This window comes from Branchiostoma floridae, chromosome 3 (assembly GCF_000003815.2).
Source record: "Branchiostoma floridae strain S238N-H82 chromosome 3, Bfl_VNyyK, whole genome shotgun sequence".
In the NCBI taxonomy this organism is placed as follows: Eukaryota; Metazoa; Chordata; class Leptocardii; order Amphioxiformes; family Branchiostomatidae; genus Branchiostoma; species Branchiostoma floridae.
In genome coordinates, this window is record NC_049981.1 from 24,988,941 (window position 1) to 25,007,703 (window position 18,763).

An 18,763-nucleotide genomic window follows, 5' to 3' on the forward strand; every position below is an offset into this window, starting at 1 on the left:
TGTGTTAAAGAATTGCCGTCGTTGCTTTATTATTCTGAAGCAAAGTTGAACTGTAATTTCAACGTTTCAACAACTCTTCAGCTACCTCCATCAGAGCTTGAATGAACTGCAAGGTGTCATATTTAGACAATGTAAGAGGTAGCTTTTAGTCGGCCATGTAATGATTTGGGGAGTTGTGTTTCAACTTAAGCACCTTATATTTCTAAAGTTGGTTCTAGAGTACAACTGAAAGAAATTTGTATCGCGTTGTTTTATTTTGCTGCAGCAAAGTTTAACTGTAACTTCCAGCTCAATGAAAAGACAAGCAGTGGACGTTTATGTCACGAAATGCGCAATCTACAAATCACTTTTGTACGTGTGTGTGATGTGATCATCGTGTTAGACAGATTGGACATGATATCTTCCCCCGCTTTGATGTTGTTAAGTCCAGTTTTTCTCTCTGTATTGAAAATTACTTTACAATGATTTGTGCTAACTATGCTTAACGATATGTTGTTTTTCTTATCAGAGGAAAACGATCATATCACACTACGATATGACCCAACCTGAAACGGTAATGGATAGCAAAACCCACCGATTATGATGTTGTCCACAAGAGTAAATGGCATGCAGAAGACGGCTACCAAGATGTCGCTTGCAGCCAGGTTTAAGATGAAGTAGTTCGTCACTGTCCTCATCCGAGGAATCTTCGCCACAATAAAGCAAACTAAACTATTGCCTACCACGCATAATATGAAGACTACGAAGTATGATATGACCAAAATGACAATGACTGGTATGCTCTGTTTTAGAATGGTGCCTGGGATTTCAAAATTGGTCACATTTCCTGGAGGGATTGTACCGTTTTCCGTCGTGGCCATTATTGAACAGGCGTTGCTTCTTTGATACGGAGATGACAGGAAGTGTGAGACTTTCAATAGTTGGCTTTGTAATGAGTAGTGATTTTAGGATTATTTCTGTGTGCCTGGGCCGAGTTCTCTGGAGGACTAAGATTTCGCAAGTCTTGTCACACAACCTGACAAAATATGATGAAAGCTTTGAGAATTTTTTTCATCAATTTGGCCCTAAGGGAGGAAGCGCCTTGCTTTCAAAAGCAAGTAGTTTTTCAGAAGTGGTCACGACTGATCACTCAAAGACAGAATCCATCTGCCAGAGGGTTTGTTATTCAAATAGCTTTTAAAAAGCGGTGTTACTCTTGACTTCTACCGCTGAAAATGTACACAGCCGAAGCATCCTCCATCAATCCACTACTTAGGCTTGTTATGGCTCTTTGCAGGTGTTGGACTAAGATAACATAACTTTTAGAGCCGTGGTACATTAATGATGTTGTACAGGAAAGCTAAGGGACATGAATATTTGTGTCTTTGGCTAATCGTCTCCCTTGGGCCCTTCTGTCTTGCTTGTTATGATTCGTCTTCCTTCTTGTGAAATGTCTCGACGCAGCAATACAAGAAGATAGATGATATTCTTCCCGTCCTTGTAGTTCGTTGTTCGTTTATGATTGAAATCCCTCCCTGCAGATCTATGTGAACGTGAACACGACAGGAGCTTGTGTTGTAATGGTTGCTCTAGGCGACAACACGCCAGACGTCAACGGCTTGGGAAGCTGACTTCACCCAGCTATGCGACCTGTATAAGCCAGAAAATACACAAATATTTATCATTATTGAAGGCTGACAGGTTGTGTATTGAAAACATAGTTAGTCCTACGGTTTGATAAAATGTATAATAAAAAATAGCTTTGCTGGTGACTCGGAATATGAATATAAGATTCTTATAACATAGCCTGGAATATTTTACCTAACGACATTTCAACGTCAGCAAATATTCCGCTACCTCCATCAGAGCTTGAATGGACTGCAAGGTGTAATGTTTAGACAATGTGGGAGGTAGCTTTGAGTCGACCAGGTAATGAATTGGGGAGTTGTATTAAACACCTTATTTTTCTATAGTTGATTCTAGAGTTCAACTGAAAAAAATGTTTTGGACTAAACGGTGAACAAGTAAGAAGTATTTACGCTTTCCTTACCGATGCTTTCAACAACGACCGGGAGTTTACAACGTACAGGTCGAACTTGAGCTAAAATATGGCACGTCTAGATTTCTGCACATGGTTTCATATCTCGGGCTGTTACTTGAGATAATCCTAATGTAATTGAAAACTGGTAGTAAAACTGGCCTAACTGACTCAACAGTATTCCAACATAAAGACGTGGATCTTTCCAACTAGATGCTTGACCCACCTACGGATACGAGCATCACGGATGTCAGAATTTGCATCAGTACCATGGAATAGAGTGACACGGTGTTTAGGGTTACGGTTGTTGACTCAGAACATGGATGTACTGAGTTCGAATCCTTGACAAGTCCCGATGTTGTGTCAGTAAAGGTTCTTCACACCAGATTCCTTACTCGACTTCGCCTTGAGACGTTCCATTGTTTACCGAGTATGAAATCAAGACCTGTAAACATGTTTCCTTAAGCTTTGCTAATGAATCTCGACAGTTTCGGTAACAGATACCTTGGGTCAGGTTCTTGACTCAGCAAGGTACTATTCAAGCTTGATGAAATATGGCAAACTTGAATTTCTGAAAACGGTTAAATGTCTCGGGCTGTTACCTGAGATAATCCTACTGTAATTGAAAACTGGTAATAAAACTGGTCTGATAGCTGCAATAAAATTTGATTCTTGACCCTTGAATAAAAATCTCTTATTCAAGGGAACATGTGGCATTTTACAACCGTTCCCTTGTAAATTATTTGTCGCGGTTATGGAACTCAGATTTCCGTATCAGTGGCAACAAAACAGGAAATTGGCTGACTATGTATTTTACAGGTGGGTTTTAGTTAACTGAAATATGTTGATCCCGGATACATGATTTTGATTAAGAAGTCATATTCATTGTTGAGATTTACGTTGTACAACTAATGGTTAATTGGTAATTAGCCGAATGAGTAATGAATTAATGTATAAACTATTTCTTATGAGGGGGACAAACAATTCATTGACTGTTTCAAAAACTTTGTTTACTTCTTAACGTAATTGACCATTCAATGAAGCTAGTCAGAACCTAACAGCGATCTCTTGTTCAATGGATTCGTCGGTAAGACTAAACTTCAAATTCAACGTCATTTATCACAATCATTTCAATTGTGTACCTTTCATATGTAGCTTTTCTCATTAGCAGCATGTGGGAAAGATTATTATGACTGACTTTAGTGTCTCTAACGAGCAAAGAATCTAATGATATTGATTAGTTGTGACCGCCATCGTTAGAGTTCCATTGTCTCGATCGTAAAGGGATTCATAGGCATTCGGCAACAACTCGCATGAGATGTTTTCAAGCAGAAAAAAAAAGTTGGTCGTTTAAGTTGGTAGTTCAAGTTGATCGAATATCATCAACAATTCTTACATAGAATACTGACCTTTAATACATGGAACATGGATTGTAACGGTTTTATACGCACCTAAATTTTCCAATTCAGCCTTTTGGCTGCCAAGAGGGAGCAGGTGATGTCGTTATGACGAAATAAACCAAAGATTCAAATACATATTGCATTTATATGGCATTTCATTTTAAATCAACGATGTATAACTCTCACCCTTAGCTATCTAACGTACTTGTACCATCTAATTCCCTCGCCCACATACCAAAACGACATGCATGATGAATTTGCAAGGCGACATGAGAGGATGATTTTTCAATTTGGGTGTAACATTCATTAGGGACTGAGCACGACAGCCTTAACATCAATTATTACATTTATTAACAAGTAATGTATATTTGATTACATATTTGATGACGAACACCGTGTTACACGGCAATTCGTTTTACTTATTACGCCCCTATCATGGACCTTTGCCAACAGAGAAATCATTATGGGCAAGTCTTGTAAGGTACCGAAGGGTTAATGACGTGGCATGGCATGACAGAAATGCACGCTGTTAAAAGTGAACCGGTAATTTTTGCATTGTGTACATACTGTTTACTCTGAGTACCAGTTGACTTCAGTGCAACATTTATAACAGCCTCAGCCTTAGGTAATACAGAATAAAACAGAACAATAATTAATTGCATTCAAAAAACACTTGATAAATACACTGAATTCCGTATTCATCCTGAATATCACTATTCCAAATTAAATAATTTCAGGATAAATTTTTTTTTCAAAATTCAACATCAGTTGACTATGATTATAGAGACATTCATGTACCAATAGTTACCGTTATACATGTGGTAAACAGCAGTCAAGCCTTCATTCAATGAATATTGAAATGCATTTCAGTCATTGTTCACACATGCGTCAATGAATCTCTATGGTATCAGTCGTGCTAGCTACAGAGTCATAAATCTGAGGCTATATTTTGAGGTATATATTGAGGTGTTAATTGTTTTTCTACTAATAACATCGTAGCTTGGAACTAATTCCCACCACGTACTGTAAAGGCCATCCTTATCGAATAGCTTGAAACAATGGTTACAGCTAGATGTGCAAACGTTAGGTGTGACATGCCATTCAGTGTGATTTAACCAACTACAGAAGAAGCTGGTGTGTTACCCACTCAACGTTATACCGTCTATACAGATGCAGATAACTATGGCAGTGGCGGCGGCACCGGGGGGGGGGGCAGGGGGGGGGCGGCTGCCCCCTCGAAAAATATGTTGGGGGGGGGGGCGTCGCCCTCCCAAAAAATCAAGCTGAAACCTTGTGTATTTTTTTGATGATGGATATTTCATTAAATCACGCTAGTCTAACGGCAAGATTTACGCCTGAAAACGCAAGAAATCATGTTTCAGAGAGTCCCAATTTCAAAATTTCGCCAGAGTTCCCTTGTGACGGCTCACGTCTTCGGCCATGTCGGCGCAAGACAATATGTTGCGGGAGCGTCGCTCTCAAAAACCTTATAAACTAATGGAAATTTTGCTATCGTACTTAGCTTAGTTAACAAGCAGAATGTGGCCCTCAAATGCAGGAAATGACGTTTGAGGCGGTCAAGATTTCAAAATTTTCTCCGGACCTCCCTAGCGATGACTTGTGCCTCCGGCGCTCACAACGACATGGTGAATTTGTTGCTTGAGGCGTGGATCATCGCCCTCAAACATCTCTTTCTTTGACAAAAATGTCATTAGATTTAGCATAGTCCCTACGCAAAATTTGTCCTTCAAAATACAGAAAATGGCGTTTCAGAGGGTGCAGATTTTAAAACTTCCCCAGACCAACCTTGCGACAGCTTGCACCCTCGGCACTCGAAATCGTGAATATATTTCTGGGGCATCGCCCTCGTTAAAACCATGTGTCTTTCTAACAGAATTGTCATCAAAGTTAGCTTAGTCTGGCAGCAAAATTTGCCCGTCGAAACGCATGAAATGGTGTTTTAGAGGGTCAAGATTTCAAATTTTCCTAGGATGGTTGCGCCTCTGGATCCCGCGCGACGGGTAGCGCCTTCGGCGCTACAAGTGCCGCAAAGTTCTGTCAGTAAAAGTTCGCCCCCCCCCCAAACGAAATTTGCTGCTGCCGCCTCTGTATGGTAACCATTGAAAAAATGTTGCACCTTGTAGAACTGGTAATTAATAAGATTAAGGTGTCAGGTGTCATAAAAAATTAAAGGTTATGTTGGATTTCAAACTTAACTTGAGTGGCTGTATATAGAATCCTTACTTACAATGTAGGTCAAATATATACCAGTAGGTGTTGTGTTGTTTGATTATGCTATATAAGTACATGACAAGTTTCAACCTCGTATTCATGGCTCCGATAAGGATAATGTGGAGTAAGATAATGGGGCCAGTTGAATGCCTAGCAGGTCTGGTCTTGTAGACCCCGGCTGTTCAGTTCAGTTTCCACTGACTCATATTCTATGGACTGAAAGAAAGGAGAGTTTTTAATTTTATAACAAATGATTTTGCCAAGCTTCCTTTCAGTTAATTGGAAATTAGGCGAGAAAAACGTTGACAACGAACAATGAGCACTATGCATTCAAATAGCTTAATCATCAATTAAAGCACAACAGAACTAAAAACGGTTAGAGTTCGGGGGAAATGTAGGAGGCTGTACACATTGGAGCCCACCTAGAGTAGACATCTAATATGGCCTCTTATACATGACTAATTCAGCTTCCTACAAATAACAAATAGGTCAAGGGAAACGTAATTGTGGAAAAATGTCAGTGATGTCATTTTTATTAATTTACGACAACCCAGTCCCCGGTCTTTGTATGACTTCACACGTGGTCACCGCGTGTCCGTCCTTGCCTATTCACACTTCCGCCCACCACACCGGGGCTCTCATTCTGTGTTTCGTCCGCGGGAAGCGAGGCGCACGGAGACTCGCTCCCCGGTTTTTCGACTCCAGTTGCTTTTAGTTAATTAAATACAATTGACATCAAATTGCTATCAGTAACAGCTAAATTGCGAATTGTTTGTCTGTACTGGTAGCAGGTAAAATCACTGCCTCGTTAACCTGAAACGCAAACTACTGATGCCAGACGCCAAGTCCGTAACGAATTTGGCCCAAGCAATCAGGAATTAGAAGATTAAACATGCTTTATCATAGAGCTTTACTTGTGACACCTAATTACATCTGGCAGGATACCATTGCCATATTTCACAATATACATAGCAGATAAGACTTTCTATGTAAAAAGCTATCGTTGACCTTTTCACCAGACTCAGGAATAAAAGGTTTTATGATACATTTAGACAGCTTATATACTGTAACTATTGGTAACTGAAGCCTTAAGCCGCATTGTTGCATCACTGGCTACCTGCAAAAGCACCATGCATAGCCTCAGTTGAGGATGACTGCTTTAAATTACCCTAACTTTTTTTTATGAAACTTATTCATTCCAGGACCAATCAAATCAGTAGAAAACCACTTATGGACTGCAATATCTTAGAATGCTAGTCTCCAATTTCAAAGCTACACACCATGCATATAGTGACGGCGGCGGATCAATACCCGACTTATATAGGTCAAGGCTACGCATACCAATTTAATGCACATGTTAGTCCTATAAAACACTTTATAATGGCCAACCTATGTTGGAGTTCAGAGCCTTTGATCCCATTCCAAACACTCAAAGTACCCTTTTCGATTCCCACCTATACGAATGCTTCATGATTTAACCTTCTTAGGGAAAGATGAGTGATTGTATCTTCTACAGCACTTGGCACATCAAGAAGGCTTCAGGATCATGATGATGATAGATCACGCAGCTATATTGATCGAAGGAACTTTGCAAGTCCATTTCGAAAGGTCGAACGTTCTGCTAGATGGATATGCATTCCTTCGCATGGGCTTTAAAGGTGACAGGCTTTACGTTAGGTACGTACCCAAATATAACTGATGAAGGCCTTGAGGAAATCGTAATTCTCTCGTTCTGTCTATGTATAGTCAATACATGCAGGTGGTTCTGACTGTTGCTGTCCGCGCATCTAACACCTGTGATGAATGGGTTTGTCATCCTAAGGTCTTGTGCATTTAGATAGGCTGATTTAATGAAATATATCATTACAACGTGCCGTACATGCCTGATCTAAAGTCGCAAACAGTATATATTACTCGCCTAATTCACTTCACACTTGGGTTGGATTCTAATTTGGTTGGATCTAAAATTTATATATTCCAAATTTTCTTTCACATTCTCAATCAGACTGCTCTTTTTTATTTGATATTCTTTGAGCAAGTACGACCAAGCTCTCCAGATTATTGAGGAGTTCCTCTCATTCCAACTGGTGATCATTAAGAGACCAAAATCCGCATAATTAGTTCGAATGACGTCCATTCAGAATTGTATTTTGCACGTTTTGTTTGCTTGGTTTCAAATCATACATTTACATCATGAATCATATTCAATGCGTTAAGTCATGGGCCATATAAATCTGATTTTGATTGCTCCAAGCTCTCAAATTCAAAGTTTAAGGGGACTTGTGAATAATGAGCTTAGCCATCGTCGAAGTGTATGTAGAAGTATATGCTGGTTTGTTTGTCATGTCTATATACATATATTGCAAAAAAAAGAATGATTAAAGTTCCTAGAATATACAATTGCAAGCATGCAATGTTACTATGTAAAACACACAATCGCCGCCATTCGACGAGTGTTAGTTATTTGACACGTTAGTTTTAGGACGCTATATTATTCTACACATTGGAAAGTGAGGACGTCATAGTTAACAGTAAAGAGAAAACTGCCATAAATATCTGTGTATGTATCCGCCCTTCCTGAGGATAATAGAACTACAGCTTAATGATATTATATAATTAATGAAACACTAAGGTGTATTAGAAAATATTACATCTTAAGTCATACCTTGCAGGTCGTTGGTCCATTCCATTTCACTTTATACGTACAAGGTGCTATAGGCCTGCCGATTGATTCCAAGGTCTTACATACCGACCTACAGTGTTGTCGTTGAGAGGGCAGTAGCTCCGACTGCCTACGTGACTATCTCAGTTAGAGGACATTAACCTCTTACGCAGGATTTCCAGTTCCTGAACGGCGGTGACTGAGGTACTGTAGTTAATTGGTTTGGTTATTACCTCCTGGAAGGAGGCTTTCCTCCGAACGGGGTACTGTTTCTGGTTGCTTTTGTGTGTTCGCACCTATAACTGGGTATCCTTGGGATGGATTTGTATCAATTTTGGTATGCATACGGATAGTTATTGACGTTCGAAGAAGTGTGGTGATTTTGATTCCCATAGCAGTATTTTCGGGCAATGCAACAGTACCGACCGACACCCCCTTCCTGGAAGTAGTGTGGTATAATCCATAAACAGCTGGTCAGCCGACGAATGACCCCTTACGGGAGGGAGATAGGAATTGATTAGGGAGAGGGAGGATCACTGATATCTGTGATGACTGGGTCCATGGCAGTGGGACTTTCACAAAAACTCTAGATATGATACGACATCTTTGATTACCCGTTCCCATGTACGGAAAATCCTTTTCTCAATTAAGATATATTATCGTCTAATGCCGGACATATCTATGAGATCAGTACAGCCTGATTGCTTCAATTATAACAAACCTTTTCTGGTCTTCTCTTTGGCTTTTGTAATATGACAGATAAAACATTTTATCATGAATGGTAATAGCATGATATATCCTTCAATTCACGTTACGGACATATCAAATACATGAAGATTGAAAACAAACATCAAATCATTACATCAAAGCGTGATAATAATGTTAAACAAATCATGAATGAGAAAGTGTCTAATATGCTAGGTAAGCCCATCGAGGGTTCCTTTCCATTAAAGCGAGGGCTTACCGTGTGCAGCCCATCAAATATCAAGCGCAGGAAATGACTCTGGCACCTTCTCTAGCCTGATGTCAGCTCACTGACTATTTGAAACGTCTACTGAGATCCTACATTACTGTTAGCAAATTACAATGATCAAATACGATGAAAGATGAGCGATTCAAAATGAGGAGAAGGGTAATTTTCTAAGATATGTCTCTGTTTTTAGTTTCTCCTAAGTCTTGCTGCTTCAACACTCATCATTACCACCAAACATTTACATGGGTTTTTCTAAAGGGAACAGGTTTTTGTCTTGTTCTTAATACTTTGAGGATGTTGTAGCAGACAGTGGCCAGTATACTGCTGAGGGAGAGGTATTCATCAGTCGGGGCTTAGTGTCTCCAACTTTCAGGTTCTTATCTGATGAACCATTGTGAAGGTTAACTGGTTTCATACAATGACGCTATCACCATCTCCAAAGTTCTTTAAACGATGATGGCTCGGAAAATAGCTTTCTACAGCATCGGGTTAGCTAGGATTCCAACCCAATGTGTATTAGACACGGGCCTAGCTAGTAGCTAAATCACTGTATAGATGCCTCTTTCATAACGCAGGCTGTTTTTACGTGATACTGAAGCAGGGTGATTGACCCCGGTACCCTGTCTCTATCCCATCATTCCCAGGGAATACAGCCGAAACACAGACAGGATCACGACTCCGTAATTACATGTGCCTCGGTGTGCGCGATGTGATTACTTTGGGCTAGCCGGCTCAATGCCACAGAGGGAACGTGTTGGAGCTTACCTAAATGCGCTTTTACAATATTTTATATCTGTGTTACACTGTTAGGCAATGTTGTTAAGTTCTCTTAGGTTCAACCACCCAAAACAAACAGTGATTTCCATAGGGACTTTAGTTTACTGCAAAGTAACTTTGGTTGACAGACATTTAGTGTCCAGGGCTTTTCCATGTTCTAGAGTTGCCACGCGTGCACGTGCGCATCTGTCCAAGAGGAATGTAAATTGCACATTTCAGAAAATATAATAGCATGGAGACAGTGATCAGTGAGCTTATCAAATTCCAGTTTTGAAAACATAAGTTTAGATCACACCAGATGTGGTAGTATCTACTCGCACGTCAGAAGTTGACATGTGTTTTTTTTTTTTAATTCCATTTCAGCTATCTTCATAAGCCAGGGCAAGCTATTGGGTAAGCTCAAACAGAAGGCGGTTTTTCTAGGCCATGGATGCATGAGGTTGGTCAAGTACTGTATCAAACTGAATTTTCTGTCACAAATAAACTACAAAATGTCGCAGCCTCTTAATAAAAGTAAAATTCGTACTACATCTAGGTATATCCCCTGTTACATATAGCCAAGTGTAGTATCTCGCCCACACCTTACCATTGTAAGAACTTGGTCTGTAGCAAGGTGGACTGTGGTTGGTATTTGGACGGCCCGGTTGGCCACTGGTCGGCTACTGGCCGGCTTGGGAAGAGTTGGGGACTGATCGGCTGGTGTTTGGGAGTAAGTCAGTAAGGACCAGTGCGTGGGTGGGAATCAAATCTGAGAAGTGGATGGGAGTCGACTCTAGGGCCGGGGGAAGGTTCTGAATGTAACAAAGAATATACGTTTTGCTTCTTATATTTCTTTACAAACATGTACACTCTTCGTGTAAAGCCTTATACAATCCATATTACTTCCAATATCACCACAGTGTCACAAATCAATGGATTCTTCATTATGTAAGGTTTTGCCGCTTGAGATACTGAAGTTACTATGGTTGAATTATACGTTAGCATTATGTATCAAGCATAAACATGTTTTTTTCAGTCATTTGAGTTTTTCTAAATTCGTTAGACTACATTCGTTATAGCACAAACCATTGCGCTGGTCCATTGAGACAACTCAATCAGTAATAATTAATCGATTTATATATATAGGACAAGGTTACATGTCACTAATATGATATAAACGTCTTTATTCTGGTTCATATCTTACATACTCCATCAAAACGTAATTCAATCACACAGAAAGCACTCAGGAACGTATGCTTCAGGGACTGCAAATAGCGCTTACAATTATGTTTATCAAAGCCTGGTGTTAGTCTCGAGCTGCCAGGGCTTAACCTTAAGAAATGAAACATGATTGAAAGTTATGCGTTAGACTGTGCTCTTTTTCCGTATCATAAGATCAACTGTGAATCAGTATCGAGTTTACGGAACTATGCAAAAAAGTAAAATAGATGACTTAGAATAGCAACTGTCGTGTCAAAATATGATTTTATCCATTTGCACCTCACAAAATAAGTATTATTAACGCGTAAATCATATTTTATCAATAGTCCAGAACTTCCAACCTGTCATAAGAACTCAACAGTCAACGAAACGAATTGGAAGTAAGTCAGACTTTTATACGTGATTGTATAAATGTCCAACATGCAATACAACATGCAACAAATGGCTTTCTCGTTTCCTTTGATATCTTGTTATACGAGCGCCAGCAATTTTCCAACTGCTCGCGTAGGCAGACTATCAAATCACGTAGGAATCAATCCGAAGACCTCCCAAACTTTTTAATGGACATAACCCTTGCGTGACGTCCTTTGTCGAGATATTTTGCAATATAACACAAAACCCATGCCTTTATTGTATAAGCTATCCTTGAGTAGAACCAGGCACTTTTCAAATGACATATTTTTTGGATATTCATATCACAAAAAGTGATAAAAAATGAAGAATATTTGACGACGGTTAGAGGATCGAAACAGTGCGGACGTCATTTGTTTTTTCAACAAAGCGTATTTCAAGCCTTGGGGACTGCATATTACTTCATGCGCAGAATCTTTTTGTATATTAGTCCTTAGCATTCTAAAAGCCAAAAGTGTTTCTTGACATGTACAAATATTACATTACAATTAGGGAATATCATGTCCTAAATGAGCACTCGAAAATGGTGAAATTATTTGGAAGATGCATTTTCATTCTAGTGAAGAAGCTTCGACATTCCTATTTAAATCGTTAGTATTTCAAAAGCTGCAAGCAAATATTTCTTATTGTTGATATTTAATTGTTTGTCATTAAAGCTAGATATTGTGCGGATTTTTGAATATATCTTTCACACAATAGCTTCAATCAGACTCAAAACTGACTACAGCAAATTGACTCCAGAAATCCAAAATCATTAGTCACAAGATCCCACGACGCTCTCTCAAGCATAACAGACGGTAGAGGATGTCTCTCTTGACTGAAGATTAAGGGATACATCTGTAAAACATTACCTTTTAGACTTATATTCGTTGCTTTGTAATATGTTACAGCGAAAATAAATTACCATGCAATATATACATAGGTCTTTCACAGCGAAAATCAATAAAAACGTTATATTGAAGTAGACGCGGAGGCCAAGCGTGATAAAAATTGATTGTCGCCATATTCTTGAAAAGTTATACAATGTGACACATTATATCTCCTAGATTGGTAAAGATTGCCCCGGGCAATCAAATGAACTGCAGACTCTCCTTAAAGAGAGACCTATACAACTGTATTCGCAAAGCAATTTTCTTTGCAGTCCTAACTTGTGGCGAAGCAAATGATTCAGATGAAGACCCATTATTTCAAATCGTCCGTTGGGCAGGAATCTGTATCTTTATAGCTGGTATAACCGCCATTCGGCGTAACACACCAGCTCGCAGGCACGCAGGCAGGAATCCGCCAGGATGCAGAGAGACTGGCATATTGTAAGTATTGTGTAGCAAGTTCAAAATGTCTAATTTGTGGCTTGTTCCATTAAACAATCTTTGGAAATACTTTACTAGTATACATTATGCGTACCAGACAACGTGGACTCACCTTACAAACGGCTCAGTAGAGTATTCTTTCTCGCAGGCCAAGGTGACCACCCCCTCATTCACAAGAATTACTTTTACAAATAGCTCCGAAACCTAGACATGTCAAGGAGGCAAATCTACAAATTCAAAAGCCGTTACTTAAACAAATTCATAATGTTGTGCTGCACGTCGCTTCTGTTTACCTTTAAAGTTAATTTAAGCATCTTATCGGTTACACATTGGTAAAGGTAAATGTAAGCTTTTTGAGGCAATAGAGTCAGCAACCGAATTTAGGTATCCATTTTACTTCTGGGCGAAGAAAGAAAAGTCGCACAAAGTGCCTTTCCCAACACAACATCTAGCCAGAAATGCCAGGAATCAAACCCTAGAAATCTAGATTCGGTATCCGTTATCCAATCCACGTGGCCATTCGACGCCAACAGCACATTCAGTATTAAACTGAACAGAGAAGAAGTGACATCCAGACCCCACAACAGCAGAAATAGCAGAACATATGAGTAAGCAACTGTCACTGACTTGAGACTTACGTTTCTAGCAGCCCGTCCGGTGGCCATGCCTACAGAAGGCCCAATAAGCCCCGACAGCGAGAAACGTTGTAACACAGGCTAGCCTCAGACCCTTTTGACGTTCTCTGTGCGCTCAACTAGGAACAAACAGTGTGAACTAACAGAATAATATTGCAAACGCGACCGCCAGTGCAATTTATGTCACGTTTTTAAACAATTGACTTGTACCTTTCTTAATTGCTTGAAGTTCACCAAAAAGGCTCGTGGAGCCACCCATGCATTTTGGGTTACAATACTGTATTCTGAAGAAAGATTTTAACCCTGGTCTGCTTCCTATGTACATTCAATAGATCAAAGTGTAAAATCACCTTCAAGTTGTTTCTTGTTATCAGCAAGATACAGGTCCTGCACAAACGTCGAGCTGAGATCCTCTACCGAACGATACAGATGAAGAACTGAGCCGCCTATGAGTATGACTCCTGGCGATGTGATATCTTTTAATCTGTCCAGCCACAGAATCTGGGAGACGGAAATTAGATCTACTATAGTATCAATTACCACATGGAGCCGGTCCGTACTACCTCCGGGAAACACCGCGGTGCGACCTTTGATTATCGCATGGCTTGTAATCTGTTCGTTCACTCGTCCTTCTTTCTTCTTCTGGCGCGCCCCCTTCAAAGGCATAGCAAAATTTCCCCGTAAGTGGCAGAAATAGTCCGCAAACACGGCAAAAGGGCAACCAAATAATTCATAGCCTTCATGCGATTTAGAAAATGGGAACGAAATAAGGACCGTTGGATTGCATAAAATTACAGCATACGTGACATCCACGGGGCACTTGTTGTTACGAGTTTTAGATGTTTATTCTCTTCTATCACCAGACACGTTTCGAAACACACATGACTAGGGGTCATAATAGTGATTTTTTTTTAATTCCTCATGAGTGAGTTTTTAATAATACACAAAGTGATCGACATTTGGTAGTGTAGGAGGTACAGTTAGCGCTACGTTATCAGAAGCAATCTAACTTGTGCTGTAGTGTTCTTTATCGCTCCTACTGCAGACGGACCAGACAGATGATGACATTAGTGGGCTCTGGCCATTGACACAAGGCCTTCGGTTTACACAACTCGTCCTCCTTTAATTGATTGACCACAGAAGTCGGACAACGGAAATTTGATCTAATTTGAGTATCTCATGAAATTGGGGGACAGTCCAGAACGCTTCCTAGAAATGATAAGGATCGCAAACAATGTATCATTTACCTGCTTTGTTCAGTTTGTATAAATTTACAGTTCAAACATTAAGATATTCACACTATGATTACTCTATTTGCAGAACCTATTGCTATATGCAGTGATAACACTTTAGGCAATACACATATATTTATCAATTTGTTTTATATTGTATCATTTTCATTGTGTCCTTTTACTCCTTAAAGGACACAATGAAGATTGTCAATTAACAAATTTCATGTATGTCATACATGCAGCAAGAGATCTCTTTTAGGCATTTGCTTCATGAAATGCTCTGAAAGCGCCGTCGCTTCTATACGATGATTTAACTACAATACATTAAGGTGATAGATATTCAAAGATGATTAGTAGGCTGGGTATATGAAGGAATTAATGAATGTATGAATAACTAGAAAGGCCGACATTTGCTTGAGAGCAAATACAGCATATTTCATCCATCTCCCTCATGCAACAATAGGCCTTGAGGTCGTTGACCCCTTAGGCCATTGGAAAATGACCCAAAAATTTCCCAAATATATCATTTTAAAGTGTTCCATGCCAAAAATTATACATGGGTCATTTGAATAGATATCTAGAGCACCCATTTACCAAATTTCGGGTCATTTGGTTGTAAAACGAGGGAACAGGAGCCAAAAATGTCCAATTTTTGTCAAAAATGGCCATAAAATCGCAATATTAAGCATTATGTTGTACTGTATGGAAAAACTGTTATTGAATTTATGTGCACATAATTAAAGGGCACTTTTATACCAAATTTCAGGTCATTCGGTTGTAAAACGAGGGTACAGGAGGCAAAAATGTGCTTTTTTTGTCAAAAAATGGCCAAAAATTGCAAAATTAAGCATTTTGTTGTACCATATGCCAAAAGTGTTATTAAATCTGGGTGGGCATATGATCAGGGCACCTTTGTACCAAATTTCATGTCATTCGGCTGTAATACCAGGGTACAGGAGCCCAAAATATACATAAACATTGACAAAAACCTCAATAAAATCAATTTAAAGGCAGATATGAAAAAAAAATGAAAAAGCTACCTGAGGGTATTGGCTTACTCTACCTTTGTGCCAAATTTTAAGTCAATCGGTTTAGGAACGGCGGAGTTGATTCGATTTGAAGATTTGACAGGAGAAAGAAAGAAACATTACGAATACAATATATTTCACCATACCTATGGTATGGCTGAAATATAATGACACAAAAATGAATTTTAAAAAAAACGACACATATAGCAAGAGTCCAGAGGACAGAGGTACAAATTAATGTAACTGACAAGTACTGTACATAGACCAATACATGCGCACAGAATGATTTTGCATGGAACAGAGATATCAAACCATAGATAAAAATGAACAGAATCCATTTTTATTGTTCAAGAAGTTCAGCATAGGCAATAAAAGAGAGGAACAAAAGAGTAGTAGCGGGTTCAGTAGTAAAAGGATAGGCAGTAAAGGGTATGAATACATACACTCTTCTATTGGTCTCTGATATACAAGACTCCCTCGGGGAACATTGGCCAAACCATGGCTTAGAAAACATATGTTGTACCGTGATACCAACAGACGTGAAACAGCTGCCCTCAATGACATCGCACAAGCTAGAGATACACCGCCGCCGGGTTAAGGTGACTATCAAATGCTTTGAGATGTTCTGACGGATTAAATCTATTATTTAAGGTTTGGATTCTGGATACATTCATTAATCAATAGCTTATTTGGCTCGAGTTATACATTTATGAAGAAAACACTGAAATATCGTCTTCAATTAGGTACTTAACGCTATTAGTCGTGAATGTTTACAATATTCACGAAGATCACATGTAAATACACAAACTACAGCTACAAAAATAGTTTCACGAGTTTACAGATCAATATATATAGTATATGTTTTATAGCAATATGAGAGGATTTTATAGGTAGATATCAACTATATGCCTCCACTTCATACTATCAAAGTCATACTTTTTATTCGTTTTGATAAACTTACCATATCAAAACTGATCTGTATTCATCGATCATAACATAGATCCCACATGCTATACTTTTGTACCCTTACAAGCTCGAATGTATACATGCTTTGTTCTATTGTGGCATGTACCGATGGTGCAAAATATGGACAATAAAGGTCTTCTTCGCTATTTAACTTAACTCCGAGACAATGCAACCTCCCTTACCTTTTGTGCTAGCTGCCTGACACCAGCATAGACAGCGTCAAGTGCCAAGCCTCCGACTCGACGATACGATTACCGTGGGTAGGGCGTTACTTAACTTGGACATTCTGATTGGGCTTGCCATGTGTGGTATCATCACGTGGGCTCTTTGTGCCTTACCAACTTAACGCAGAGTGGAAAGCAAATATCATACAGGTCTTCGTGGTGTTAGGTTACAAAAGGTTCCGTGGACTTTAATACCGGTCGACATTTCACCAGGGATTTTAAAATATTCCTTCAGCTAATATTTTGCACGGTATCTTCACTACCGGCTGTATGTTTCTTTATCCGAAGTGTTGGGAAAATCTCAGACCTGAGACTCTGTGTGCAATGGGCTGTATGTTTCTTTGATCATAATGCATCCTGAAATGTCGGGTGGATACCCCAAATATCGCGATATGCGTATACGTGATACATTATGCGTGAGTGATGCATTATATAATGACTTTTGTAACGCAAATTCTTAATGGAAACATTTGACGTGGCCATCCCTGTATTGTAAGCAAAGGTACTTATGTTAGAAATAGTTGGCCAAAATTCTACTTGTGATTGTACATGTACATGTATATCATATGTTCACACCATACTATATAGACTCTGATAGAATATCTTTTTTAAGATGATGCAGTTTCCAAGAGATGTTGCAGTAATATAGAATTTGCCGGACGCTGAATAAGTTGTTAGATTTCTGAAACTGTTATTTGTCATTATCATTGTCATATAAGTGTGATAATATAAAGTTTCATACAAATATCATTCTGATATCAAAGTATAGAGGGAAGACTGCTTGAATAGCAAAACGTTATCTAGTTTGATCTATTTATGAGTTTAGCTATTTATTGAATTTTGAAATAAATTACTAGATAGATGGGTGGAAATGACTACATGACCCTTTCAGTTTTAAACAAGCTCATTTTCAAGGAAGCATATCTACTAAAGAGAACACAATCAATATGGATGTGAAATAAAACACTACTACATTAAAACATGTACAGGAAAACACTATGCTAAACAAACTATAACCATAGGAACTTAAAATAGAGAACTCAATATTCGTAACGAAATCAAATCCACACTTTCCTAATACCTGCCTGGCCGGGAGCGCCCTGTTGGCAATCTAAGATGTTCAGGGACCCGCTTAATGCTTCCCCTGAGGGTGTCAGCCATCATGCACGGGTTAGAATAATGGTTTATGGTTTTAAAGTATTTCACTTTACACATGCGCATAACTGGCTTGTGTGTGCCATAATGGATTTCGATATTAAGTTCAAGGTTGCAATTTACCGACCAGTCCGCTGGCACTCTGGAGCTGATTTGATATATTCATGGCCTTTGCATTCAATACCTGCCTGCATGTAAATCGTGGCCATGAGCGCTGGAATGAAGCATTTAAGTGATTATAACCTTTCTTGCCACAAGTCAGCAGCTGCGATACAGCACAATATACGTGGGTCTCAAATGCTAAGGAAGCTGATAGAGGATCGGTTACTTATCTTATACAGTTCTTTTTCGTTATATCTGACAAGAAAAGTTTTAACATGTGATATTTTTACCCTTTGAGTGTTTCACTAATGTTAGAGGGATAACTCATATCGTTACAGGTTGTAATTTTGATTGATCCCTAATTAGCCCAAGTCGTAAAGCTGTAAAGTGATTACTACCGTATCTAAAGAGCTACAGACCGTTCAGCTATCGCTTCCCA

At 39.1% G+C, this 18,763-nt stretch overlaps 1 protein-coding gene across 1 annotated transcript in view; it reads right to left on the minus strand.

Moving 5' to 3' along the window:
- Positions 1-18,763, minus strand: part of LOC118411777 (neuropeptide FF receptor 2-like) — a 41,537-nt gene that overhangs the window by 4,232 nt on the left and 18,542 nt on the right. Inside the window, exons 3-4 of the mRNA XM_035814263.1 lie at positions 528-1,629; positions 75-106 (exon numbers count right to left, since the gene is read on the minus strand). Of these exons, the coding sequence (XP_035670156.1) occupies positions 75-106; positions 528-860 (365 nt within the window). The 5' untranslated portion in view covers positions 861-1,629. The remainder of the gene's footprint in view (positions 1-74; positions 107-527; positions 1,630-18,763) is intronic.